Source organism: Aspergillus bombycis (assembly GCF_001792695.1).
Source record: "Aspergillus bombycis strain NRRL26010 chromosome Unknown contig00046, whole genome shotgun sequence".
In the NCBI taxonomy this organism is placed as follows: Eukaryota; Fungi; Ascomycota; class Eurotiomycetes; order Eurotiales; family Aspergillaceae; genus Aspergillus; species Aspergillus bombycis.
The window spans coordinates 214,280-240,792 of NW_019170048.1; the positions used below are offsets into that span (position 1 = coordinate 214,280).

At 50.4% G+C, this 26,513-nt stretch overlaps 12 protein-coding genes across 12 annotated transcripts; 6 read left to right on the forward strand and 6 right to left on the reverse strand.

The window, feature by feature from the left end:
• Nucleotides 1-491: 491 nt before the first annotated feature.
• ABOM_006687 (Zn(II)2Cys6 transcription factor) lies at nt 492-2,634 on the forward strand (the record flags this gene model as incomplete). Its single annotated transcript, XM_022533816.1, has 2 exons — nt 492-566; nt 625-2,634. The coding sequence occupies 2 exons, from the start codon at nt 492-494 to the stop codon at nt 2,632-2,634; spliced, it is 2,085 nt and encodes a 694-aa protein (XP_022388831.1).
• Nucleotides 2,635-2,714: 80 nt separating this feature from the next.
• Nucleotides 2,715-3,530, reverse strand: ABOM_006688 (SDR family NAD(P)-dependent oxidoreductase; the record flags this gene model as incomplete). Its single annotated transcript, XM_022533817.1, has 1 exon — nt 2,715-3,530. The coding sequence occupies one exon, from the start codon at nt 3,528-3,530 to the stop codon at nt 2,715-2,717; it is 816 nt and encodes a 271-aa protein (XP_022388826.1).
• Nucleotides 3,531-4,130: 600 nt separating this feature from the next.
• ABOM_006689 (protein kinase domain protein) lies at nt 4,131-5,680 on the reverse strand (the record flags this gene model as incomplete). Its single annotated transcript, XM_022533818.1, has 5 exons — nt 4,131-4,309; nt 4,365-4,605; nt 4,655-4,977; nt 5,042-5,379; nt 5,433-5,680. 5 exons carry the CDS (start codon nt 5,678-5,680, stop codon nt 4,131-4,133), a joined length of 1,329 nt encoding a protein of 442 aa, XP_022388825.1.
• A 1,346-nt stretch (nt 5,681-7,026) lies between these two features.
• On the forward strand, nt 7,027-8,439 carry ABOM_006690 (putative acid phosphatase; the record flags this gene model as incomplete). Its single annotated transcript, XM_022533819.1, has 3 exons — nt 7,027-7,236; nt 7,300-8,328; nt 8,404-8,439. Coding segments are annotated over 3 exons (1,275 nt in total), but the record flags the coding sequence as incomplete, so codon positions are not given.
• Nucleotides 8,440-8,859: 420 nt separating this feature from the next.
• ABOM_006691 (Zn(II)2Cys6 transcription factor) lies at nt 8,860-10,543 on the forward strand (the record flags this gene model as incomplete). Its single annotated transcript, XM_022533820.1, has 2 exons — nt 8,860-9,666; nt 9,716-10,543. 2 exons carry the CDS (start codon nt 8,860-8,862, stop codon nt 10,541-10,543), a joined length of 1,635 nt encoding a protein of 544 aa, XP_022388868.1.
• Nucleotides 10,544-10,625: 82 nt separating this feature from the next.
• ABOM_006692 (oxidoreductase, short-chain dehydrogenase/reductase family) lies at nt 10,626-11,566 on the reverse strand (the record flags this gene model as incomplete). The annotated part of the gene is made up of 3 exons (XM_022533821.1): nt 10,626-10,866; nt 10,917-11,459; nt 11,517-11,566. 3 exons carry the CDS (start codon nt 11,564-11,566, stop codon nt 10,626-10,628), a joined length of 834 nt encoding a protein of 277 aa, XP_022388869.1.
• Nucleotides 11,567-13,270: 1,704 nt separating this feature from the next.
• ABOM_006693 (HET domain-containing protein) lies at nt 13,271-15,571 on the forward strand (the record flags this gene model as incomplete). The annotated part of the gene is made up of 2 exons (XM_022533822.1): nt 13,271-13,685; nt 13,737-15,571. 2 exons carry the CDS (start codon nt 13,271-13,273, stop codon nt 15,569-15,571), a joined length of 2,250 nt encoding a protein of 749 aa, XP_022388822.1.
• A 1,816-nt stretch (nt 15,572-17,387) lies between these two features.
• On the reverse strand, nt 17,388-17,930 carry ABOM_006694 (uncharacterized protein; the record flags this gene model as incomplete). Its single annotated transcript, XM_022533823.1, has 2 exons — nt 17,388-17,771; nt 17,838-17,930. The coding sequence occupies 2 exons, from the start codon at nt 17,928-17,930 to the stop codon at nt 17,388-17,390; spliced, it is 477 nt and encodes a 158-aa protein (XP_022388870.1).
• Nucleotides 17,931-20,555: 2,625 nt separating this feature from the next.
• ABOM_006695 (uncharacterized protein) lies at nt 20,556-21,211 on the forward strand (the record flags this gene model as incomplete). The annotated part of the gene is made up of 2 exons (XM_022533824.1): nt 20,556-20,654; nt 20,720-21,211. 2 exons carry the CDS (start codon nt 20,556-20,558, stop codon nt 21,209-21,211), a joined length of 591 nt encoding a protein of 196 aa, XP_022388871.1.
• Nucleotides 21,212-21,490: 279 nt separating this feature from the next.
• ABOM_006696 (aldehyde dehydrogenase family protein) lies at nt 21,491-23,070 on the reverse strand (the record flags this gene model as incomplete). Its single annotated transcript, XM_022533825.1, has 4 exons — nt 21,491-21,604; nt 21,667-22,078; nt 22,138-22,610; nt 22,669-23,070. 4 exons carry the CDS (start codon nt 23,068-23,070, stop codon nt 21,491-21,493), a joined length of 1,401 nt encoding a protein of 466 aa, XP_022388872.1.
• A 362-nt stretch (nt 23,071-23,432) lies between these two features.
• On the reverse strand, nt 23,433-24,261 carry ABOM_006697 (type 1 glutamine amidotransferase; the record flags this gene model as incomplete). The annotated part of the gene is made up of 3 exons (XM_022533826.1): nt 23,433-23,720; nt 23,765-23,991; nt 24,036-24,261. The coding sequence occupies 3 exons, from the start codon at nt 24,259-24,261 to the stop codon at nt 23,433-23,435; spliced, it is 741 nt and encodes a 246-aa protein (XP_022388873.1).
• A 444-nt stretch (nt 24,262-24,705) lies between these two features.
• ABOM_006698 (glutamine synthetase family protein) lies at nt 24,706-26,345 on the forward strand (the record flags this gene model as incomplete). The annotated part of the gene is made up of 5 exons (XM_022533827.1): nt 24,706-25,123; nt 25,176-25,435; nt 25,485-25,537; nt 25,584-26,264; nt 26,315-26,345. Coding segments are annotated over 5 exons (1,443 nt in total), but the record flags the coding sequence as incomplete, so codon positions are not given.
• Nucleotides 26,346-26,513: the final 168 nt, after the last annotated feature.

Genomic DNA, 26,513 nt, shown 5'->3' on the forward strand with positions numbered 1-26,513 from the left:
TCAGTGGTACATGCTGCGATCGGTGGGTTCATTGATACTTACGACCTTGTTTTCGAAAGATGCCATATTGATCTTATCCAAATGCTCTAACGAAAACTGTGCCAAATTGTAATAAGAGGGCTCAATGTTAAATCAATCATCCACATTATCTACGGCCTTTCCCAGAGGAATTTATTACAGATACCCCTCCTTCGGGATTCTTCATGGCGGGGTTACAATGTCAACAGGGAAACCAGCGCAGGTATAGGTTTCCCTTTGATCCTAGAGCCACGTTAGCTTATCGCGCCGGTCTGGGCTGGCGATGTTCTCTTGGAAGGTTTCCGAAAGTCATGTGGATCTAGACTTTGGCCCTAAGACGCAATAACCTTCCTAATCGTCCAGCTTCCCCACATGGCTTATCGCCCCCCGCATGCAAGACACGACACGATATAACCAAGTCATGCACGGAACATTAGGAAGTTAACCTCGATTGAAGACCTTCCACCCTCAGAATGGCTACAGAAACTGACGAGCAAAGCACACAAGCCCACCCGACCCGAACTCGGTCCTTCGGGGGGTGCACCACGGTAACAATTGCCACCCCCAGGTCTGTCCTTCTGCGTTGGTCCTGACTGTGGTATACAGTGTCGAAGCCGACATGTGAAATGCGACGAAGGCCGCCCCACATGTGCCATGTGCCGGTATTTCGGGTTCGTGTGTGCAGGCTACGAGAAGGGCATCTTTTTTGACTTTGAGGGTGCGACGGACGAAAGACGCTTCCGTCGGCCCTTGCTGACAGAGGCCGAACGAGAGCGTATGAGCCAATGGCTCGTTTCAAGCGTCCCGCCGGAGTCAGCCCTGCAGTTACTGACTCGTATCGACGATCTGTGTGAGAAGGCCGCCCCGTGCCGCGATCTCCAGGTGGATTGCGGGCCTTTCGGGGCGTTCAGATTGAGTCAATTGCCTTCCGCGCCTTCGCCGGATATGGCCTCAGAAGACACTCCAGATCCATCTACCAGCAGCCCGCCAGAGGACGTGGTAAGGTTCGACGATGATTTCACAGTCCCATCAGACCTCCCGTTAACGCCACGTACGCAAAGAATCCTCGAGTCAATATTTGGCCACTCTGAACAAGCGCCCAGCACGACATCCCCGGATACTGACGACGTGGCCATGGATCTTTGTCGCATTGACGCCGTGCTCAATAATGCACCGCTATCTGATTTCCAGGGATTTCCTATGACACCAGAACAAGAACTCCCGCAGTTCCTGCAGAGCGCTAACCTAACCCAAATACCGCCACCCAACCCCTGTTTCTCCTTGACCACGACCAGCAAAACAGTCCCACAAGATGTCATGCTCTTACTAAAGCACTATACAACAACAGTCATCAGCCTGATGACGCCCGTCCGACATGCCAAAACGCCCTGGCACATTCTCTTCATCCCCCACGCCAAGACCTGTCTAGCAGCGCTCACCCTCGGCGAAGACCTAGACAACGCCAGTCTGACGGCGTTCTACGGAACGCTCGCCATCAGCGCCTTCAGCCTGGGCGGGCTCTCGCAGTCGCAGATGTGGCTCGCCCAAGGCAACGCATACAAACAGCAAGCGCTGAAACACGCCAGACAGATGCTACGGACCGCGTACGACGTGCCGAAGGCAGCCAAGTATAAGTCCACGATGATCGCGCTCCTCACCATGGTGTATGTGTCAATGTTCTCAGTCGACCGCGAGCAAACGGAATATTTCTTCCTGGAAACGGAACGACTGATCCGGCTGCGCGGCCTCAAGCGAAAAAAATCCCGGAAGGTCCGTCTACTGCACCACTGCTATGCCTTCGAGCGATTCTTCTACGAGAGCACCTTCACCGGCGGCATGAACTCACGACAGCGGCACTACTTCCGCCAGTCCATTGAGTCAAGCGGTCTGGCGCAATACAGTCGCGATGACCTCTCCTTCCGTCTGCGCGGGTGGGAGAATCTCGACCAGGAGATGCTGGAAGTGAAGAGTCAGGAAGACGGCGAAAATGATCTGCATCTCGAACGACCCGGGATCTTCTCTGCGACACTCTACCCTGAGATCTTCGGCGTCCCGGAGCCGTGGGTGCTCCTGTTATCGTTGGTGATTCGGCTCGGGCGGGAGAAGGACATCGCGGAGAGCCAGGACCAGTCGAACCCGCTTACGCTGAAAGACTTTTCGGGCCGGGCGAAGGCTATTGAAAGACGGATTAATAATCTCGAAAGGCCGAGTCAGGCACAGCTTGATGGGCATGTGAGCAATATGCTCGATGCAATGTATGATGCGCTGTCTATCTACTTCTACCGCAGGGTGTATGACATGGAAACGTCGATGCTCCAACAGAAAGTGACAGCCGTGCGGGACTGTTTGTGGCGCTGTGCAGACCCCACTGTGCTGTACGCCTCTGCTGGCTTCATTTGGGCTGCGTTCATCGCCGCCTGTGAGGCTGAAGATCTGGAGCTGCAGATGTCGTTTGCGAAATGGTTCAAGGACTCTGCGCAGCGAAGTGGGTTATCCTCGTTCCGGGAGACACTGGCTCGGGTTGAGAGGATCTGGCGGGAGAAACGGTGCGGGAATGGGACAAGTGCAACATGGCTCAATTTAATGAAAATGGACGCTTCTTTTACGGTAGCATAGGAGGTCATAACGACAGTCACACAATACATAGAACATATGAATATCTCAACATCCATCCAGGAAATCATAGCATCATATACCTAACGCTGCGTATACCCCCCATCCACAAAAAGCGCAGTCCCCGTAACAAACGAACTCCTCCCCCCAGAAAGATACACCACGCCGTCAGCAATCTCCCTCGGCTCCCCCATGCGCTGCATCGGCACAGCAGTCGCGACCCTCTCCTGCATCGCCTGCAAAACCAACGGCGACTTGGTCGTCATCGGCGTCTCCGTATACCCAGGACAAATGGCGTTAATCCTCAACCCATCCTTAGCATAATCCTCGGACGCGGTCCTGGTCAGTCCAATAACAGCATGCTTCGTGGCCGTATAAGCCGTCGACAACGGAATGCCCGCGACGCCCTGGATGGACGAGAAATTCACAATCGACCCACGCTGCAGCGGCCGTCCATCAATACTCGAGCGGATCGGCTCCTGGCTCAACATGATGCGGGCCGCCGCCCGCAGGACGAAGAACGTTCCCGTGAGATTGATGTCGAGGATGCGTTGCCAGTCGGCGGTTTCGGCGAACGCCGCGCCACCCTGATGCTTCATGGCGATTCCGGCCGCGTTAACCACGTAGTCTAGTCGGCCGAAGGTTTGCGCTGCGCTTTGGATCACTTCGTTGACCCGGTTTTCGTCGGTGACGTTGACCGGGTAGATTTCCACGCGGCAGCGGGGTGTCTTGTCCGGGCTGAGTTGCGAGTTGATCTCGGCTTGCACGGCTTCTAGGGCTGTTTGGTCCAGGTCCAGCAGGGCGATGCCGCTGGCGCCGTCGCGCGCGAATGTGTTGGCGCAGGCGCGGCCGATGCCGGATGCTGCGCCGGTGATTAGGGCTATGCCGGGAACGTCCATTGTAGGGATGGTTTCCGTGTAGATGTGTTAGGTTGGTGTTTCGATCGGTCTGAAAGGAAATTGGAGGTTTCTGTAGGTATTAGAGTGGCATGTGCATGTGGCATGGCACATAAATGAAGGTCAGATAGCCCCTCGCCTGCGGGGTTCATGGAAACACCTTCCTCATAAACCCATGTCGAAGTCACGGTTTTCCTAAGACATCCCTATCAGCATAAACTTTCCCGAAATGATTGCATGGTATCTATTGCGGGGTGATCCGCATGAGTCGGTGCCAAGCTTATTTGATCGTCTCTGCTGATACGAGATCCGGCGGTTTCGGAAGGCCTCGCCTGCGTTGACTTGCCTGTCTGGATGCCAAGTCATGCGGGGGTCGGCCTCGACTGGACAAATATCATGCATACCAAATGTACTTTCTTCTCGGAAATATTACGTCAGTGCACAATGCAGACTGCGAGGAGATGCGTGTGGTAATATTTGACACCAATGAATGAGCAGAGAAAGGTCGTAGCCCTAGTTATAGTACATAATTGAAGTGGAGATCAGATGTTGGCGATTATACCTCTGGCTACCGATATCGATATGCTATGCGCCAGCGCATGCTCACTGTACTCGAAGAAACGGATGCTCGACCAATTCACGCGCAGTCTTCCTCTCCTCCGGCACCCAGGCAAGCATTAATTTCACGAAGGACAAGAAATGTTCTCTTTCCTTCTCTTCGAGGGAGGGGAGTGTATCCGCCAGGTTTCTGTTCGGAATCAGGTCCTTGTGTAAGAACTCTCCTATCAGCTTGTTAGCAAGGCCCCTAAACTGGGTCCATCCAGGTTATGCAATTACCATCACTATCAAAGAATGGACCACGAAAGAATTGATCAGAGCTTTTGTAGACGATGCCGTCCATCGTTGTTAAAGGCTCAGGCCATTGGTAGTCGAGCAATCCGCGATATCTTGTGATCAGCTCTTGGGGTGGGGGACCGAGTAAGGCTATCATTTCTGCGAGATGCGCTTTTGCCTGGTACTGGCCTTGCTCATCATGCACTTGACTGAACAATTCCTTGCCCTCAATCAGATCCCATAACTGAGATTGTGTTAGTTATTTGGCAAAGAGCAATAGGGTGCGAACGCACAACAACACCCAAATTCCATATATCGGTGCTCATCCTCCAACCACAACCAAGGATTACTTCTGGCGCGCGATAGTGCTCTGGCTGGATAGGGCACAAACCCCAACTATCATCATCATCGAGCCTTGTGCAATGTCCAAAATCAACAATCTTTGGTATAACGTTTCGGAGTTGTCTTAGGGGCCCAAAATCGTTGTGACGCCGATGTACCGGTCGGCCTATGGAGTCTATTTTATATTCCATTGGTTGATCGAATTGGTCGTTCATGAAGTCACCCATCACCGCGGGGTCTTCAAATGAGACCATGATATTCTCAAGCTTCAGATCTACGTGACCAATAAGCCTGCGTTCCATGATTTGAATAGACCGACCAGGAATCGAACAACAAACCCGTATGTACTGTCTTGCAATCTGTATGAAGGTAATCGATACCCGCAAGAAGAATCTGAATATAGATCTTGATAATCGGAAGAGGGATCATGTCATCCTTGAAGCGCCTCCGAAAAAGCCAGAGTGGCTCCCTCATGGGCTCATATGCGAAACACACATGTCTTCCTTCTGGACCAGTAATCTCGAAGGATTCTGAGGATGTTCGGAGAACTGCACGTCCACGATGGGATGGGTCTTTCTCAGCAATATACTGCTCAGTTGCGCGTGCAACGTCACCTGCACGTGAGTTGGTATTGGCTATCTTCAGTGCTACAACGCCTTCCGGTTCGTCTTCATCTCTAAAGTAGTTTAGCGATTTTCGCATTTATATAGAGAATAAGAGTGACGATACCCCCGCATATCACGAGCAAACCATACGGTAGAGGTGGTCCCCCAGCCAACCTTGACGAGGATCTGATAACGATCGGCGAGCACTTCGCCAGGCTTCGCGGGGTAGAAGTTTGCGGAGCTATACCATGGGCATCTTTCTTCGTCCACAGGCTCATTTAGGGGTAACAGAGGCCCGGGATTGGGGGTTGGAAAAGGCTTTCTGCGAAGTGAGGAGAGCGAACGCGTCAGTAAGCGTCTGGCTGGGTACATTTTACGTGGCGTTTCAACGCGATTCTTCGTGAAAGAAGATCTCGCCCGCTTATCTAGTGGGAATGTTTCCAATGACTCGATTTGAAAAAGCAAAGATATCAAAAGCCACGGTGAAGCAGAGACGCAGAACAACAGCCGGAAGGGTGTGCACAACAAGGAGGCTTGGCGAGTACAGAACAGCAGCCCATGCCACTAAAGCGGCAGCCCTCGTTGGCGTTTTAAAAAACCAAGCAGTCGAACATCGTGCAATACACCCCATGCTGTGTTATCTGGATTATGTTGGTAGCCGACCAAAAGCAAGTCTTAAAGCATGACTCGGCCTCAGAAATACTTCGGTCCAGAATCAAACCTCGTCCGCTATAGAGCTCATGCTAGGGCTTCAAAGCTTCTATCCGTAGAGAAATAATTATCATCAATCTGATTTACTGGGGGACCGGAGATCCAGCCATACGCTTTTTCTGCAGCAGGTGAACCGTGGTAGGCTCATTCTAGGGCTATACTCTAGAGACTCGGAATCTTGAACATATGTTCTACCTACATATTTGTTGCAGTTGACATTATCATAGTCGCCCGAATTATTTAGAGGATGTCAATTGCCGAAGAAAAAAAACTGTCTTGGTATAGAAGCAGATAAGCACTTGAACTGACACCATAGGCGAGCTTAACCCATGCCAAGTAAGCTTGAAGGTGAGATATATAATACCACTGAGTATTCGCATACACCTCCCGGATCAGTCAGGCACAACGTGACGTGCGTTCTCGGCAGCAACCAAATCTCGAATTAGTATCGGCGCTTTGTCATGAAAACACTCCCGTCAAGACATTTCAGGAAATTGGGCACGCGACCTAGTGAACAAAACGTCCAGCCAGAACGGTCAAGGATGGAGGCCAACTGCGCACGTGACCGGGAGCGTGACCAGGACCCGCCCGTAGTTGGCTCGGAGCATCCAATCATCCGCCGAGCAGCTGATCGCCTTCCTCTTTGGGCGCCGGCGGATGATCCCCCGCAGCCAGTGAGCGGTCGTCCATTTACAACGTGCAGAACTGCCGTTTTCAAGTTACATTGAGATTGTCGTTTCCTTTGCAGAACGGAGGAACCCGATACTACTCCGGAGAACTATTGATGAAGTCGCATGGGCCATGCAGGCACGGCCTTTGACCGAGCCAATGCCCGCCTATCCCCCACCTTTACAATTCTGGATGGCTCATATGTAAGGGTACCTTTCATGCATAAGTAGGGGGCAGGTCCGACTGCCCTCTCTTCCTTTCTCTCCTCCTCAATTCTTGTGAGAGGAACTTACATTCCCATCAATTGTATTGGTCCTTCATCTACCGAGGCAATAGATTATAGAGCAATAGGCATCATGTTTACCAGGCAATCCCTCGTGGCCCTCCTTGGGGTCCTATCTCTCGCCGCCGCCCAGACATCTTCAGAGCCCTACCCCTCACTAGAGGAGATCCAAGCTGCCCAGGCGACCGTTCTGCCCCATTCTCCCGTTTCTAATGTTAAGGGTCTTGCATTCAACCGTTTTGTCAGTATCTGGCTGGAAAACACGGTAAGCTCGTGTCTGCGGACAACCCAAACAAGTGCCCGGAAATTGTTCTGACCTTCATTCCAGGACTTTGAGTCGGCCGCAAATGATCCTCATCTTTCCAAACTGGCTGAGAAGGGTCTCCTGCTCACAAACTACTGGGCAATCACACATCCTTCGGAGCCCAACTACTGCGCCTTTGCCGGAGGTGACACCTTCGGCATGGACAGTGGTGACTTTAACCAAGTTCCTGCCAATGTGTCCACCATTGCTGATATGCTTGATGTGAAAAATATTGCCTGGGGCGAGTATCAGGAGCACCTGCCTTATCCCGGCTACCAAGGAAAGAATTATTCTAATCAAGAAACGGGTGCCAATGACTACATGCGAAAACACAATCCCATGGTCTTGTACGACTCTGTGACCAAGGACGCTACCCGCCTACGCCAGATCAAGAATTTCACCACTTTCTATGATGATCTCAAGAATGAGCGTTTACCTCAATTCAGCTTTGTCACCCCAAACATGACCAATGACGCCCATGACACCAACATCACCTTTGCTGGCTCTTGGACTTGGCGTTTTCTCTCCGAGCTTCTGGAAGATGAGTACTTCACCAAGGATACGCTTATTCTCTTGACCTTCGATGAGAGTGATACCTATGAGATTGAAAACAGGATTTACAGTTTCTTCGTTGGAGGTGCTGTTCCAGAGAACCTTCGGGGCAAGCAGGATGACACTTTCTACACTCACTACTCCATCATTGCCTCCCTTTCAGCCAACTGGGGTCTCCCATCGCTGGGTCGCTGGGATTGCGGAGCCAACCTGCTCAGCTGGCTGGCCGAGAAGACCGGATACGTCAACTGGGAGGTTGAGACCGGCAATTTACTGCAGAACGAGACATACCCAGGCCCGCTATCATCTGGAGAATACAGCACTTTTGATCCGGAGTGGCCTGTCCCATTGACCAAGGGAAGCTGCTCTGCTGGCCATGGCATTCTGCCCATTGTCCAGCAAACGTGGAAGGATCTTACTGCCACCTATAACTACACCAGCCCTATCCCGTATGACTCTGTCAGTGGAAACAATGTCGGTGTTAAGTATAGCAGGACGCTGGTATGTTGCTCCCCTCGCTGAGACTTTGCACTTTCATTTCCTTGTGCACTTTGCTAATGTCATTCTTATCAATAGAAGAATGGCAAGACCGAGTCTGGTATCACTGAGTGAATACTCTGGAAGTTGCATTCACCTGATGCATGGGAAGGAATTGTCTGATTGCCTACATATCATTAATGTAGCAGGTTGTTAGCGCTGCAGTAACTGCCGGTTCAATAAAGGAGCAATCTTCCCACTTGACACGAATAGTAGAAATCGTAGGCGCGTGGTATCTACTACTACTAGTAATAGTATAAATTGGGATATGCGTGATGACCTTATCTTATCGGAACCCCACAACTTCAGTGGCCGGGCAATTCCTCCGGCGAGTCTGGGCCAATCGTAGGGACTCCACCCACTCCACACGGTCTTATCTTGGCCACATAAGGTATTACCGTGACTGAGTCCAGGTTCACCCTCTGCTGTTCTTCTCTCCGTTGACTCCTATCCGAGTTATAGTCCACGCTAACCCACACCTCTCATTTCACCATCATGCCACCCAATAAACGGCCCCGGACAGAACCGATTGTCCGTGTGAGGACAGGCTGTTACACTTGCAGACGTCGAAAGAAAAAGTGCGACGAAGTTCGACCATCGTGTGGGGGATGCGTGCGGAACAAGCTCAATTGTGAATGGCCGGTCAACATACCCGCCAGCGCGACAAGGTCAAATAGCTCAAACACTTTCCACCAACAAGCTGTACTGGACCAGCCGGGAAGTCCATGCACAACACGAACACAGCGTGGCTCGTCGGGATCACCGAGTTCACCATCCGGATCGGTGGTGTCTCCATCCGCGCTGTCGCACGGCTTCGAGGCTGCGGAGGCATTCTCACCACCTATGGATGAACAAGCTCTTCTAGTTCCAATGAACTATTCCCATGCGACTCCGCGAAGCTCCATCTCGGGGCCGGACTCGCCCACATCGATGACAGTTGGGAACTTTATGCCCCGCAGCCTATCCATGCTGCCGGGCTATAGCCCTGAATCATTTCAGCTGCTGAGCCATTACCTCGCAACAACAGCCGATGTAATGGCCAATGGCTCCACTCCCGTCAACCCTTTTCTGGTTCAGATCGTTCCGCTGGCATTCAGCAGTGACCTGCTTCTGCAACTCGTTCTCACACAGAGTGCGGCGCACCGGGCGTTTCGGTATCGCAACGACTCCGACGAGGTAGCTCAGAGTCATTACACCAAAGCTTTGCAGCTCTTCCGAAAGGGGGTCACCGAGTTTATTGATGGCAAAGAGTCCAACCCGTTAATGCTGACGGTTGGGGCTCTTGTGATGTGTTTCACCGAGGTACTGTCCCCATTACGTAAAGAAAATTAGGCAGCTAACACAGTGACAGACAGCCAAGGGGGACATGAACGGGACGATATTTGACCATCTATCAGCCGCAAATTCGCTGCTAACACGACTCCTATCTCTGAGTGATGCAGCCGTGCCAAAGGACCTAAAAGACTTTGTCATTGAATATTACACATACACCGCCGCCGTGAGCATGATCTCCATTGACGCGCGGGTCAGCCATCAGTTGCTCCTTAACTTCGACTTGGAGCAGAAAGCTCGTCAGCTTCTACAGTCGGAGTATGTGGGAAATCTCTGCGGCTGCTGGCTAGAGCTACTGCTCATGATCCCGTGCATCTTCGACCTGGGCCGCCAGTGGATGATGCTTGACGGCCAGCCCACCATGCCAACAGCCGATGACATTGCTATGTTTGGGTCCTTGCAGGCCCAGATTATGCGATGGAATCCATTTTCCTTCGTCACTCCTGAGGTCTTTTTGGCGGGTCGGGTCTTTCAACAGGCCATGTTGCTTTATCTATACACCTCTCTGGGGTCGTTCTCCCGAGCCGAGGATGGCATGCATCAGGGTTTGATCAACACTGCGATTACGGAGGCAATGTCGTATCTGAACCAGCTATCGGCGACTGCTCGCATCAACTCCGGTCTCTGCTGGCCTATCGCGGTGGTCGGATCCTGCCTATATGACATAGAACAGCAGGAGCAACTACGACAACGGCTGACTACAATGGTGAACACCTTCGGCCTTGGAAACATGCAACGGACACTTCTACTTCTGGAAAACATGTGGCAAATGCCTCTCGACGAGGCAGGCCCGTGGAATATTTGCCGGGCAATGCAGCAACATCAAATCTGGATCTCGTTCGCATGAGGATTGATTAAAAAGCTCTATTCATACAGTACATCATCATTCATGAACTCCCGACCGAATGGCAGCCTCTCTCCGTTTCTATCTATTGGCCCAGGTTCTTGGGAGCCTCAGTGGCAGGGCCCTCCGGGGTCACATAAGCCTTCGTCAATCCACCATCGACGACAAAGTCAGCGGCGTTCACGAAGCTGCTCTCATCGCTCGCCAGGAAGATGACCGCATGGGCCTGTTCAATAGCTTCACCGAACCGGCCACTGGGGAAGTGAACCTCGCGACGGAAACGCTTCTCCTTATCATCACCCAGCCAGTCTTGCAAAAGTGGCGTACTAAACGCTGTCAGCTCAAACTCACAAATGGCAAACCAGGAGGAACATACTTGAGCGGAGCCGGACACAAAGAGTTGAACCGGAAGCCCTCCCGGGCGTGCACAATAGCCAACTCTCTAGTCATTGCCAACACAGCACCCTTGCTAGCAGTATACGCCAACTGAGGAGTCGCAGCACCCACAAGCGCAACCATGCTTGCCGTGTTGATCACGCTACCCTTCTTCTTACCGTGCTTCCGGAGGCTCTTGACCGCATGCTTGCTTCCGTACCACACACCCTTGACATTAATGTTCATCGTCATGTCCCAGATCGCCTCGGGTGTCTCCTCCGAGTCCCCATCCTTGGGGTGCATGATTCCGGCATTGTTGAACATCACGTCCAGGCCGCCCCAGGAGTCCAGATGTGCCACTGCCGCCTCGACTTCGGACTCCTTCGATACATCGACCACGCGGTACTCGGCCTTGCCGTCGCGCTGGGGGACCACCTCGTTTACTTTCGCGAGGGCCTTCTCGAGGCCCGGTCCGCTGATATCGGTCATGAGGACGGAGGCACCTTCGCGGAGCATGAGGATCGTCGTTTCGAGACCGATGCCTCTGCAGAGCATTCCTAATCAGCAATGACCTTGTCTATTTCATGGCAACTGTACCTACCCAGCAGCACCGGTAACGATGGCATTCTTTCCAGCTAATCTTCCCACCATTGTGTTTTCTTTGGATATATAATTCGTTGAAAAGTAGATAGTCAAAGCTTCTCAAATCGATGAACAATATATGGACAGTCAGTAGACAGTTACCCAACACACAAAGAACAGAAAACCCCTTTTATAAGTTCACCCCGCATGTCGACGATAACCAGCAATGCGGTGAGCAGCACCAATGCAGCTCCACACCGCGGTTACCTCTCGACATTCCATTACCTACCATAGAAAGCGATCCACAACAGGCCAACCCCTCATTGCCTCGGTTGCGATAAGGCAGTGATAAGCGTGGGGCTGCTGCTGCCCCTCGCGCGGTCCCGGACCGCGCTCAAGCAGATTACGGGATTCGGTTTAGCTTACATTCCTCCACGGGAGTCCGTCGTTAGCGATGCTGTTGCGGCACGTCGCATCGTATGCGACGGGTGCTTATTGGTCCTCATTATGACTTTTTGTCTGTGAGGGGGTTTGGAATCTAGGGCGCGTGAACCGTGTCGATGGATTGGTGCGGGGTCATTTACTGTCTAGTTGGAGTATATCTTGTCTGTGCACTCTGCCGCTGTTCAGTAGCTCAGATGATCTCAAGTAACTAATGGCCTATAGGTATTATATGTATCTAGGTGTAGGTGCATAAACCCTATTGTTGTGAGAACAGGGATGTCGGCCTCGATGCATCTATGTCTTCATCTTCACCCCCGAGATCGTGCCTCCTCTACTCTTACAGCACGTCCTACCAGACCAACATATTCTGCCTACCAACGTGTTGTCGATGGATTGAACGATAGGTCGGGGTATATATTACTCTATCTAGAAGATTGCGTGGGAGGTATTGTTTGCATTACCACCTAATTATATGTATGAGCTTGACTGAGCCAACCAATGATCCAAGCAGCCTGAATTATAAGTTATAACCATACGAGTCAAGTGTATCAAGCAGTCCCCGAATTCACACCCCCGGTCCAGCAGTATTGGCTACATTGCAATGTATGACGCCTTTCCCATTGCATTGTACTGATGTAGGACTATTGGCCGTCAAGATAGAGGACTAAAAGTCGGTGTGGTAACCTTCTTTGGAGTAAACTTTGTGCTAACTTTATTTTCTGTGTTTCTCTGGTTTGAGAGCAGCAATGACCACACGAGATAGAAGAAGGAGAAGAACAAGAGGAGGAAACGAATAGAGATTGAAGAGATCATGCTCTATTCGAACCCTTCCCAGGAAGTTCAGTAGGTTTAGATACTTTCGCTACATGTTATAGTGCAACAAATATCACGATCAATACTAAACACTAATTGTTCGTTACACAAAGCCCAGCGTATGGTCAATCAGGGCGTTTATCCCCACAGTGATGACAATACCTTAAATATGGAGCCATTGGAAGTGCCGATTAAAGTCGGCAAATACCGAACCAAGTCCATCAGCACGGCTCCTGAACAACTCTCTGTAGGTAACAGCCACCCATCATTAGGCAGCTCAGCTTGAAGCGATGGAAGTGATCTGCCTTGAAGGCCAGCTATGACGTGTCACGCATGTTGATCGTTCAGCTGGGGTCAAATTCGGCAGTGTTGTGGCTGTGCTGTGGCGAGAGCTGCCACGCATCCGCTTATGTAACGGATGCCTAACGAACTATAAAAAAAATAGTTATCCTAATTAGGATTGTGTGAGGATCTTTTCTCAGCTCTCATTCAAGTCCATCGTAGGGTTCCTGAAAGATGAACTTATGCGATGTCTGCCAAACCATTGATATCCGCGACCTCTTGCAGGGCTTCCACAAGTCGAAAGCCTTCTCCGTGAACGTCTCGACCAGCCCGGACCCATATCTATCCTCCACACCGCACTTCCAGGCTCACCACATTAGCGTCACGGCTCTTCAAGATGCCATTAAAGATGGCTGTGAGTTGTGTGGCATGATCTGGGCACATTGCAGAATACAATCTTGCGACCATTCACCGTATGGTGGGGATCAATGCCTGTGTCAGAAATACCGCGGGCCATTTCGCTTGGCCATCTATCAAGGGGTCTATGATTCTTACGCCCAATTGATGGTTGTGGCCATGTCCGACAATGATAAGCGTGGGCGCCCGGACGGAACATGGGTTGCTAAGTTGGATATCTGTATTGCAAAGGGTAGGTACCCGGAGGCTCGATGGCTGAGAGACTACTGCTAATGTCGAACAGGCGCAGAGATCCCCGAAGGGGACACATATCTCCTTGAACGTCTCGGCCGGAATGAAACGCCCGCAGATCTACGCTCAGAAGCGTGCCTCTCTCTAGCGGCTAACTGGCTGGATAAGTGCTCGCGGGAGCACGCAGAGTGTGATGCATACAAGGACAAACCGGCCTTTCTTCCCACACGCGTCATCGATGTCGGGAACTCGCTCACGCCACCTCGTTTACACGTCAGTGGGGGCGGTGAAACCGGGAAATGGGTGGCACTGAGCTATTGCAGGGGAAGGGACTCAGACTTCACTCTCAACGCTTCCTCTTTTCACAATCTCCGCAGCGGACAGCCTCTGGCAGACTTCCCACCCACTCTACAGGATGCTGTCCTCGTGACAAGAGCACTAGGAGTTCGCTACTTATGGATCGACTCCCTATGCATCTTTCAAGATGATACCAACGACCTGGCGGTTGAAGCTTCGAGAACGAGCCGCGTTTTTAGCGATGCGGTTGTCACCATTGCCGCTACGAGCGCAGAAACTGTGAACGACGGGTTTCTGGATAAACGGGAACCGCATTTTAACTGCTCGTTCCCTTGGCGCCGACATGATCACCCCGATAGCGTCAAGAATGGTTGTCGCACATACCCAGTCTACTTTCGAAGCGGTAGAAGTCCCATCAACAAGGACCGGTCGAGGAATTCGCGTTGGGCCACCAGCGGCTGGACGCTCCAGGAGGAGCTGCTGTCGCAACGACTCTTGTATTATACGAAAGAAGAGATGATCTGGCAATGCTGCGCTGGGGCAGCTACTGAGCCAGCAGAGGAGCCCACACCTTCTTCCACCTTGTTCTCAAAAGTAAAACACCTCCCAACTGGCTCAGGTAAACCTGAAGGCTCTACAAAATCTGCAGAAGCTACGTACAGAGTTTGGTACGAGCTGCTTCAAGGATATGCATCACGACAACTCACGTCCGAGGATGATCGTTTGCCGGCAATCGGAGCAATAGCCGAATCTTTCAATACTCAGTTGAAAGAACAGTACTGCGCAGGATTGTGGAGTGGCGATATCCTATTTGGCTTGCTATGGAGCCTTCACTGTAGTAGCGGTGGCTCAGGACCGCCTGGTAGAACTCTTCGACGCGCCATGCTTCGATTCATGGACTACGACTCCAAACATCCCAGACTGCCTGCTAGGGAAATACCGACTGGTGTTTCCAAAGACCGCGAGCCGTCGTGGAGCTGGGTAGGAGCCGACACGTTTGACGGTTTAACCTGGCCCTCACAGAGCGATACCTTCGACTACCTTGCAAAGGTCGTTAGTGTTGAGGTTTGTAGCAAGCTTCCCGATGACTTCGGCCCCGTCGAAGGCGCGGTACTAACCTTGGATGCACCGTATCGACACCTGAATTTGAGACTCGGTGGCTATTCGAAGTCCCCGTCGCACCCTATAAATTTGGTACGGAGGGTCCTGACACGACTCAGTCCGTTGGCAAGGACGAAAAAGTTAGCGCAGGTCGCCCTGATGAGGCCTGACTACCTCGCATCAACGACAACCGGCGGCTCTGTCATTGTTCCGAGCAGCAGCAAGGAGTTCACGCTGATCCAGCTGGCCAGGACGAGAACAGGATCTAGGCCAGTGCTCTATCTTCTCCTTTTACAGCGACAGACGAGAGACAAAACCAACAATGGGGGACCACAACGTTATCGTAGAGTTGGGCTGCTGCGGCTTATGCCTTATAAGCACGACAATGATAACTACATAGGGGAAGAGATGACGGATCTCCTAGAGGGCGCTGCGTATCGTGAAGTGACCAAAAAGGAGTGGCCTGTCGGGACCTTTGTAATCGACTGAGTGTGATCAGAACATCTGAAATATGATGCCAAAGTCCATCACGCACGTTTGAATTTCCCAAGATATGTTAGAGTAGAAGGGGACCATGCTCCTGGGCAGGTAACTAAAGTCTGGGCTTCATCCCCGTCTCTCGGATTGCTCAGAGAGCTTCACGTCGATCCTAAGGACGCCAATGTTGTGTACTACCTAAGTAATTGGAACTACAGTATTCGATTTACTCATACTGTAATACACTAGTAGGCTGGTTCCATGCCACGGCGTTGAATAAGCCTAGGGGTCTTAAACACCAAATCAAGCCACTTTTCTTGTGCTGATTTATTCTTGTCATATTAGATCTTTTCACCTACGCGGCTGTGACTGTTCAGACATCAAAATATTATATCAAAACTCCTTAACAAGACATTGACACTATTTTATCGCGAAGTGTATATAATTTAACAATTTCACATAGAACACAACATGAATAGATCGTATTGCCATCAAGCTTATATCAAGATCGCGCAGTATTTTCATATCTTTAGGCATGGCCAAGAGTTCCATCTCAATGTGTTCATTTCCCAGCAGCATGGTCCATTGCTGAGAGTGCAGCCAGACACATTTCTTTCGCTACGTGTTCCGATTCTGGGTATTCAGCGAGCTGTGCAAGCCTCTCCCTCCAGAATTCCCACCGTGGCATGCCATAACCTGGATCTCCTTTCCAGAGTTGTCCGTGAACTTCACTATCACGGCATTCCCCTGCTTTGCTGGCTTGGTAGATCTTTGAACCGCATAACCTGAACCATTTTGCGGCAGCGGGGACCAGATTTGTGACGGAGGCTTGAGCTTTCCCCTCATCACTTTCCAGACATAGCGAGATGGTGACCAGAGCACGGTGTAGACCATCGAGAAGCTCTTCATTGTTAAGATAAACCATCAGCCCATCCAGGTTTATCCAGCGGCGCAACCGCACATCGTCCGGTCCGGATTCGAGGGGGTTGAAACCTATACCAGTCAACCTGTTAGTCTTGAGCACCTTTCACGACATGGGAGTAGGGGCGAGTAGAATGGGGAAAGGCATACTGTTCCATTCTTCAGACAAATACATGGAGAAGTGGGGCAGATCTTTCCAAGCAGGAGTACCATCTCGCAGCACAGTATTGGTTGGAAGTTGGCGGAGGGCTTTGAGAAGGTTGACAAAGCGCTGCATGGGAATCTCTTCATGGTCGAGCTGACAAGCGATTTTGATCATCAAATCCCAGAACTCAAAGAGAAAGCTCTCGGGGCTTTCCTTATCGGATCCTTCTGGGCGATTGTCTGGAAAAAGCTGGTTGATTTGCTCTGCAGCTTGACCTGCTGTCAAGTTCGAAGCTGGCGGAAGATAGGTGGTCAAAATCTCGAAAAGCTGGTCTTCGATATCCCACTCTCCTGGGACTCCTTCCCGTTGGAGGTTAAGTGGATTTGCTGAAGTCATTCTTGATCACTGGTGAGATTTCTGGAGATGGTTACAAGCGACGCAGGCAGATCATAAAATCGTGGAGAGTGCTCAACTATATATAGGTAGAGCCACCCCACTCGTCTCCGATCTAGTACACTAGTATTTTACGGTTAAATACAGTTGCTCTAGAATAGACTTTCCAAGGAATAGATTACTACTACTGTCTAATTTAGTCATTCCGAATTGCTTTCGCTCAAAGCCACTTAAGCAAGCCCCACTCCATTCTGCATGCTATCCCTGGGCAGTCTAGATACAATTTAGAATACAGGTCAGCCACAATACATAGAAGTAATACCGACTAATCCAATGGCTTCCTCAGTGCCTGGTGTCGCATCGTCCGCCCTATTTGCACTCGAGGAAGGTTCTATCCTCCTTCGTCTTTGCGGTAGCATATTTCTTATGGCACATCACTCCGCAGAGGTCCCCTCCATTCTTCCGGGTGACGATTCGGCAAGCACCTGGTTCCGGTCTGGGCTTGGCTTGCTTGTAGTTGTAAACTTCCTTCTTTGATTTCCCCTTGGTATCTAGCATGATGGGGAACTCAATGAGCTTGGGCTGAGCGCCACCTGCCGGGTTGCAGCGTGGGTTACTCCATGTAATTCCATCCAAGTTCATGAATTCATGGGGGTATCTCCAACTTCCGGGGTGTGGAACGAGCGGATAGAGCCAGTCGCGATCAGCAGGGGAGATCGTGACTTTTTTGCCGTCCACAGTGCATTTGAGATCCTGAGACGAGTTGTTAATATGTTGTCCACGGACCACCGTCACAGGTTAGAAATAGGAGGCACATACTGCAGCGCGTTCTTCATGAGTAATCTCCACTGGGTTGGCAAGGGCGACTCCAGCGAGGAGCGCGAAGAGGGCGTGAGCTTTGATAAGCACCATTTTGGAAGGAGATATTCAGACGGTAGTAGTAGGTAAGGAAGTATCTGAGGAATGAAGGCTGCTCATCCATGACTTCCTGCGTCCTCTGGCCTGTATTTATAGGTATAGCGGATGTAGAACATGCACTTCCCCAAATCACTATAGTGATAGTAACTCATGCTACACTGGTCTTGGGGTGAGGCATATTGTCGAGGCTGGAAGCTGCAGCTGCATGGTATGTTACAACTGGGGCACGTATATTACACCTTGGCTCATGTTATTCGACCCACTGATCATCCTTTGGACCAATGAACCCTTCCTCGTATGATCGTTGCCTTTGGCAGGATGCATGGCACCCCTTTCCACTGGGGTAAGACCACCTCGGGTCCCTGCAGTAGAGTTTGACTCCCTGACAATCGCTTCTTTTCCTGGGGGGTTACATTCCTATGCGCAGTTCTAAAACAGCGGATGGACAGGGTCTGAAAATCTGACAATGATAGTCCGTCGGCTGCTGCCGATGCTTCGGTTGGCTGCCGATTTATAAGGTTGGCGGCCGCTTGTGCATAGCGTCGGCTTTGCCGACACAGTATTCTAGATGGATTCCTTTGGCCCCCAGTCGGGGGATTGTGTCTACCGATAAGACCACAATTGTACAGCCACAATCAGAGGTAGTATTAGACCTTTGTCGGTATTTGGCAATTGATCATCTACTGCTGAGGATAGAGGTCTAACATAGAAGGTAGATGAGATATCCAGTTGCTGTTATGCAGCATATACACAGTATGAATTCATAATAATGGTTATGCGTGTACATGTTGCGGGATGAGCACGTTGAGCTGAAATTGCTTGCAAAGCTGCAATACGAGGAAGGATCAGACCCTTGTCAATAATTTGAAACTGTCTGCATACGCTCTCAGTACTGCAGCAGATCACCTCCCGTTATTGAAGCCCCGGCCAAAGCCTCTCGTCCAAGGTGTCTCCAGCTCTGCTCCTTAAGCATGCGTCACCGGCACTCAGCTAGAACGATATTTCTTCGGTTTCCAAGCCTCGGGTTCTCGGACCGAGCGAGATCACTAGAATAGCATTTGTGTTGACTTCAAGTTCTCAGAGTGAGTGAAATAGCTGATTTCCGTCCCTGTGCACACTGACGCGCGTCTCCATTCTCTCAGGCTAGATTGATAGTCGCGCCAAATGCTCAGAAATTAGACACTATTCCCATTCTTTGCTACGTCTTATAGATATGAATTCCTTCTGTCTTTCTTGCCGAAGTCTCTCAACTAATCGACCCTGTCTTGCAAAGGCCGTCTCATCTACAGCACACTACGAACAGCCATGGCGGCCAATCTGCCTTTATCCATTTCCCTAGACTTTTTGCCTCTGTCAGTTAGTAGAATAATTTTTATTAGTAAGTTATTTAGTCTCGAACTACTTACTTGTCTACTTAGTAAAGAAGACAGTGAAATTGGTGATTACTTAGATAGTCTTACTATCTAATCTAAGACCTCAGAGAATGAATGCAGATTGGCCGCAATGGCCAGCTGTACAGTACACAGCTGAACCCTAACGAAATCACGATAGCCCCAACCCCACAAGTAACCCCTTGAAGATCGCTTCCCCAGTGACATTCTCATGTCCCCTCGTTGCGCAACCGCAGAGACCCCCAAAAGCAGAGGACTAGCTACCGGCATCCCTCATCTCTTATAGCCTCATACTGTACCTTTCATTTAATTCCTTGCTGTAGTGCTTCACAAAGTGATTTCCAATTCGGCCGGCAGGATTACAAGCGGATACATAGATCATGTATGATGTTGGGGCTGGACTGGACTCATGAGGATATCAGAGTGAGATAGAGCCAACATTCACACGGCAGTATGAATTCATCCCTTGCCTCTGGCACTCTCACTCTCGCTGAGATGATTCAAATCTGCTTGGTATAGCGGAAGCTGTTTGTAGTTTAAGTTAATCCTAAACTAGGAGCTACTTTGCGCAGTGACCAGTGCTTTATCCAGGGAGTTGAGCTGTCTGCTCGTCGCTACTATCCAATTGTAGTATTGAAGCGACCCAGCATGGACTCTGTTGCGGTCCCTGGACGTAGAGAATAAGGCTACCTATTCCCTCTATAAGGTTAAGGCAGCGGGATTACAGATCCTAATGTTTATACCTCTCCAATTCCCGTTATATATAAAATGCCGCAGAGAATCTAAAACAAGGTTAAACATCACAAAATGCCATCATGATCTGATGAAGGCATTGGTGTACCCACGAGTGACAGCTTACAGACCTGAGTCACTTATTCTAGTATCCGACTATGGCACGCTACGTCAATTGAAAGAGAGCTTAAAAGAGAATCCATTTTGGTGGGCGCCTGTTACGTACGGATAGCGTCTCAGTAGCGTACGGCCTCACATAAGCTCCATAAACTCGAGTCTTAAACACCAAGTCTATCCACGTTTCTTCTGCTAATGTTAGTGTTCTTTGTGTCAGATTTGCATACTCCATTGTATCCTTGCATGACGTAAGCTAGCAGCTAGCTAACCACCGTAAGGACAGAGTGGTCAATTGGCATACAATCTTATATATTGCCTATAGAGAGCACTCGCAGAAGCTCACATATCTAGATAGGTCGCCACAACCGTAAATGCCACCATGAGCGAAACACTTCTCTCCATCCTAACAGGAGAAACCTGGTCCTGGGACCCATACGAATTCAATCAAATCACATTCAACAAAGACGGCACAGGCACAGTGCGTCCAACCTGTGTGCCCCAAACCAACATTGCACCATGACTAAACTAGATACTCCCCAATAGCTAATCTGCCGCCTCGAGCTAGTCGTCTGGATTGCTGCAGAATTCGAGTGGAAACCCACCGACCCAGAATGCCTCAATCAATCCATCGACCTACCCGCAAACCCATCCAAACGCTCGTCTCTCCTCACTCAATTCAACATCGAGATGACGCTCACCACACGCCGTCCTACTATACTAGGAGATTCGATAAACCGTCGCATCATAAATGAACAGCTCTTGACGGATGCGGCGTTCCTGCCGAAGGAATACACGGTGAAGTTGGAGACTGGGCGACTTCTTTGCGCGTCAGATGCTGGGGGTGGATATAGTGATTCGCCATGGTTCGGGGCTCGTTTGTCCTTTGATAAGTCGCCGTATCCGCCGCGGGAGGAGTGGAAGGAAACGGGTGGTGGCGTGGATGCGAATGAGTTCTGGGAGTGGAGGGAGTTTTGCTCCAGGAGGCTTCCTAAGACGGGGTTGTTGTCGTGGGTTTGGGGGAGTTTGGGGGGTTGAGAAGGCTGTATGTGTAGTTTTAGTTTGCTTGGTGGGCTCTGGTTGATTGGCCCTTGTAATGAGATGCACTTTCAATGGTCTAATGGCTTCGTTCTTTTTATGAGTTATGTTTAGTTGATCTTGTCGATTATTAGAGACGCAATATGACAGATGTAGGAAAAAGGAAGGGGTATACAGAGTGACATATGGCAAAGGTCTCTACAAGTTATGTCGAGGCTATCTTGAGGGTGTTGCCCGGGTTGAACCATTTAATATACGCATTATTCCGTCGTAATGACACTAAGCCTGCTCCTCCTTGATATGGAAGCTCTTCAACTTATAAAACCCGTCAAACGCGTGTGGTCCCAATGTGCATCCAAGACCAGAGTTCTTCCACCCAATCCAGGCCAGGTCCTAGGATTAATTCGATCAGTATGGAAGCTCCCACATGGAACAACATGTAAAGGGAAACATACCGGACTCGGGTAATCACACCGATTGATATACACAGTACCCGCATCAATCTTCTCAATCAAAGCCTCACCCGCCTTGATATCCTTCGTCCATACACTAGCAGTAAGACCGTAATCACTGTCGTTCATGAGCGCGACGGCCTCTTCATCAGAAGAAACTTTCATGACAGGGATAACAGGACCGAAGGTCTCTTCGCGCATGGTGACCATGTCATGCGTGACATTAGTAAGGAGCTTAGGAGCAATGAAGTTCCCTTCGGCGGGCAAAGAAGTAAATGTAGCATTGGCAGGGGTTGAGTCAATAGCACCTTTAGATAATGCATCGTCGATGTGGGACTGGATGTTCTTCAGAGCCTGCTTGGAGATTACCGGCCCGGTTGTGGTGTTTTTGTCGGTGGGGTCGCCGAGCTTGTATCTATTTTCTGTTAGTCTTCATGACATGATCCGGGATAAACTGAAAGGGGCTCTACTCACGTGCTCAATTCCTTCTGTACTTCAGTAATGAAGTTATCGTAGATATCGGCGTGAACGTAAACACGTTCAATTGAGCAACAGCTCTGTCCTGAGTTGAAGACGGCCCCGTCGACAACCTGTGCAGCGACGTAGGCTATATCTGCATCTGGTCTGACGTATGTAGGGTCATTGCCTCCTAGCTCGAGATTCACAGGAACGACGCGGCGAGCTGTTGCTTCGCGCAGGCGGATGCCACCAGCCGTAGAGCCGGTGAAGGAAACTAGCTTGATCTGGGGGAGCTTGACTATTTCGTCAAGGACGTCGAGTGAGCCGACGTGGAGGAGTTGGAGGACGTTAGTGGGTAGCCCAGCTTCATTGAAGTATGATACGAGCCGTTCACCGAGGAGGGGAGTTTGGGGAGATGGGCGGAGAAGAACCGTGTTTCCGGCGAGGAGGGCCGGTAAAAGAGTGTTCACTGTGATCAGATACGGATACTATAGATGGTTAGGCTATGACCAGAGGGTGAATGTAGTCCAGGACATGTTGCCTTACATTCCACGCAGTTGAAATCAACGTGACGCCAAGGGGTTCTTTCTTCAGGAACCGTCTGAAACCGCTCTCTGCCTGCCCGGGAAGATTCTTCAGGCTGTCGTCTGCAATACTGAGAAGGTATTCTGCGCGTTTGCGCATAGTGTCAATCTCCTTTGTGCAGTAGGCGATAGGGCGGCCCATTTGAGCTGTGAGCTCATTGGCAAGGGTTTCTTTGTTTGCATCGACTATGTTCAATGCTTTGACAATGATCGCCTTGCGCTCAGCAAGAGAGAGCTGCCTGTAGGACTGGAAGGCATTTTCTGAGGCCTGTGCAATAGCTCGAGCTTCTTCGAGGGACGTCCCCGGGTGCTCGAAAATGACTTTGTTTGTAGCAGGGGAGAGTGTGCGGATTTGGTTTGCCATCTTGGATGTTGTATGTGTGTTTTGAGATATGTGAGGAGATTACGTTGCGAAGAGGTTTGTAGGCTACGCAGCTCAGATATAGGTAGAACGTTATCGATAACAGCGCGCTCCGATAGCAGACAGCGCAAAGTGGGTGGGCGCGGTAATTATCCATGGTGGATCCAACTAAATCTTTAGCCTGAGTCTGCACAGTTCACTTGAATTCCCCAGGATTCTGGTACTCTCTTGCAAACTTTCGCTCGTTGTACTCATAACTTTACCGTGAACATCTATATCAGATTCACAATTTTTGAAACAAATTATATTATACGACGTATATCTATATAACTGCAACTCGATCCCAACGGCAGATCGTATATATTTCACCCAAGAATAAGTTTACAAGCAACCTTCGCAATGAGATCACCATCATGTTGATTCCCGACTCTCGATAATCCATCTTTAGCGAGTTCGTCATCGAAGCGCCCTATCGCATGTCGAAGCTTGATCAACTCCGTCACCACAAACTCATCATACTCTGGATGACCTTGTAGAGTTAAAACACGTTGTGGCATATAGAGCCCTTGAACCTTGCATCGTGGGCTAGATCCAAGATTGACGAATCCTGGGGGAACGTCGTACACAATATCCATGTGCATTTGATGTATATCCTGTATCGGTCAGCTCGGACCTAAGACCCCCTCAAATATCTTACCAATGACTCCTTCGAGAACAGTTGCTTCCCAGTGTCACTCAATTGGAATGGCTCGACTGAAATCTCCCAGCCCACATCGTTCCGGGCAACGCGTGCTCCGAGAGCACGCGCAAGAATCTGGTGTCCGAAACATATACCGATCATGGGCTTCTTGTGCTGCTCGTGTATGTCATGGACGTATTTCACCAGGTCGTTGATCCATGGTATGTCTGCATGCGCATCGTGTTCTGGACCTGTTAGAAAGCGCCTGTGTTTAGCTGGGAAGACGTACTGCTGCCTGTCAACAAGAGTGCGTCGAAATCCTCCGGCTGAGGATATACAGATTGATTCACTACATCCCAATTTGTTGTTTGAATCTTGATATCAGAGACTCCAAGCCCTTGGAGTCCCCTTTTCAACCAACGGTTGAAAATCATGCCGTAGGTGCCATAGCGATCAAGGACGGGGTCGATGGGCGTGTCAGTCTCCAGGATAGCAACTCGGATGATTCGTGTCATGATGGCTTAACTAATGAATGGAAGCAATTCTTTTTCAGCGTCCGCATATCGGCAGCGCATTCAATTATACTTGAGAACCATTGTAACAGGAATAAACACAAACCCGTATCCATGAATAAGCTGCCATTTAGAGTAAGTGGGGCGTTAGCTTTATCGATAAGCGCGGTCTTGTTTCCCCCGCAGCGCGGTCCGCGGTAAACATTCCGCAGTCAATCTTGCGGCGCGGTTAATGTCGCACCGATCCATGATTGCTCTTCTACGACACGGCACAATGAAGAAACAGGTGGACATTGACGTAGCGTCAGTGCGGCGGATTACGCCATGAGAGCTAAGCCGTCGCATCAAGGCTCGGTGGCTCCGCAGTCCTCTCCGGAATTCTTTAAAGCTCTGCCTTGGCCAACTTCTTTTTCAGAACCAATCTGTGAAGCAAACTAACAACCAGAAACAATGGCCTCGAACGTCACATTAGAGAACCTCTCGAGTCTCCTGGCAGACGACATCAAAGTCAAGGTCGCTGGCATTGACTGCGATGGCATCCTCCGCGGCAAAGTCATGTCCAAGGAGAAATTCCTAGGCATTGCGGAAAAGGGATTCGGGTTTAGCTCTGCAGTTTTCGGCTGGGACATGCAGGATGTCCTCTACACAACCGATGCGAACGTCGCGCCCAAGGACTCCGGGTATGTGGACTTTATCGCAGTCCCCGATTTGAGCACATTCAGGAGGATACCATGGGAGGATGACATCCCCTTTTTCTTGGTGCGCTTTATTCAGAACGGCCAGACCATCTCTGCAGATGGCCGGAATATGCTCAAATCGATATGCGATAAGCTTGCCGCAGAGAACTGCCAAGGAATGGCGGGTGGTAAGTGACGCATCCATCCCGGTATACCCTATTTTAAATCTAACAAGATTAGTGGAATTGGAGTTCATGAATTTCCAAACCCCCTCAGAAGACGGATACAGCAATGGCTCTCAAACTCAGAACATCGCAGCCTTCCTCGAAAAGAACACACCTGGATCTCTGCGCCCTATAACTGCAGGCAGTTTCTCCTACAGCGCAACTCGACCAGTGGCGTTTAAAAAATACTTTTACGACATCTTCGATACCTGTGCGCAAATAAACTGTGGAATCGAGGGGTGGCATACCGAGGGAGGACCAGGCGTATACGAAGCAGTAAGTTACCTTGGTTGGCGCTCAAATGAATGTGTCGCTTATTTGACAGGCCCTCAAAGTATGCGACGTTCGCGAAATGGCCGACAGAGTATCCTTGTTCAAGTAGGCAACCCTTCCCTACTATTCCGGTATAAGCTAACAATCAAAGGCTCGTGGCAAAATCAATAGGTGTTGAGCACGGCATCACGCCCTGTTTCATGGCCAAGCCGATCCAAGGTCAACCAGGCAGCTCCGGTCACATCCACGTTTCGCTTTGCGATCTCGACGGCAAAAACCTGTTCGCGCGGGAGACTCCAGACGACAACGCCCCGTGGCCTGATGCAGCTGGGCTGTCAGATCTGGGCCGCCAATTCCTTGCTGGTATTCTGGAAGCGTTGCCAGATATCATGCCTCTATTTGCGCCGACCATCAACTCCTACAAACGGCTAGTGGAGAACTTCTGGGCGCCCGTCAACGTGAGCTGGGGCCTAGAAGACCGAATGGCCTCCATCCGTCTCATCACACCACCGGTATGCAAGCCTGGCGCGACGCGATTCGAGGTTCGTATCCCTGGAGCGGACTTGCATCCCCACTACGCACTCAGTGTTATTCTCGCCGCTGGCTGGCGCGGTGTACAGAAGAAGTTGGAGATTAAGGTGCCTCCCGTGTCGGCGATGAAGAAGGATAACACGCATCCGGCGCTACTACCAAATACTCTGGAAGAAGCTCTGAAGCGGTTCAACGCAGCTGATAGCATTGCACGCGAGATCCTGGATGGAGAATTCGTGGACTTCTTCACTGCAACTCGTGAGCATGAGTTGCGAGTATGGAGAGAGGCTGTGACTGACTGGTAAGTAGCTGGCGCGGTGAGAAACGTGGAGAGTTGCTAACTGTGAATAGGGAGTTTAAGCGATACATTGAGACGGTGTAGATTGATACTGGAGGTTCTATAGACATGAACTTGTACTGTAAATAGCAAAGAATATACCTACGAATCTATATTTTTACGATGTTCCCAATGTTGTACCATCCTGTAAACTAAGACCGTCCCAGTTCCGGGAAACTTGGTTTTAGAGTTGCATGCTGGTATGTCTTCTCT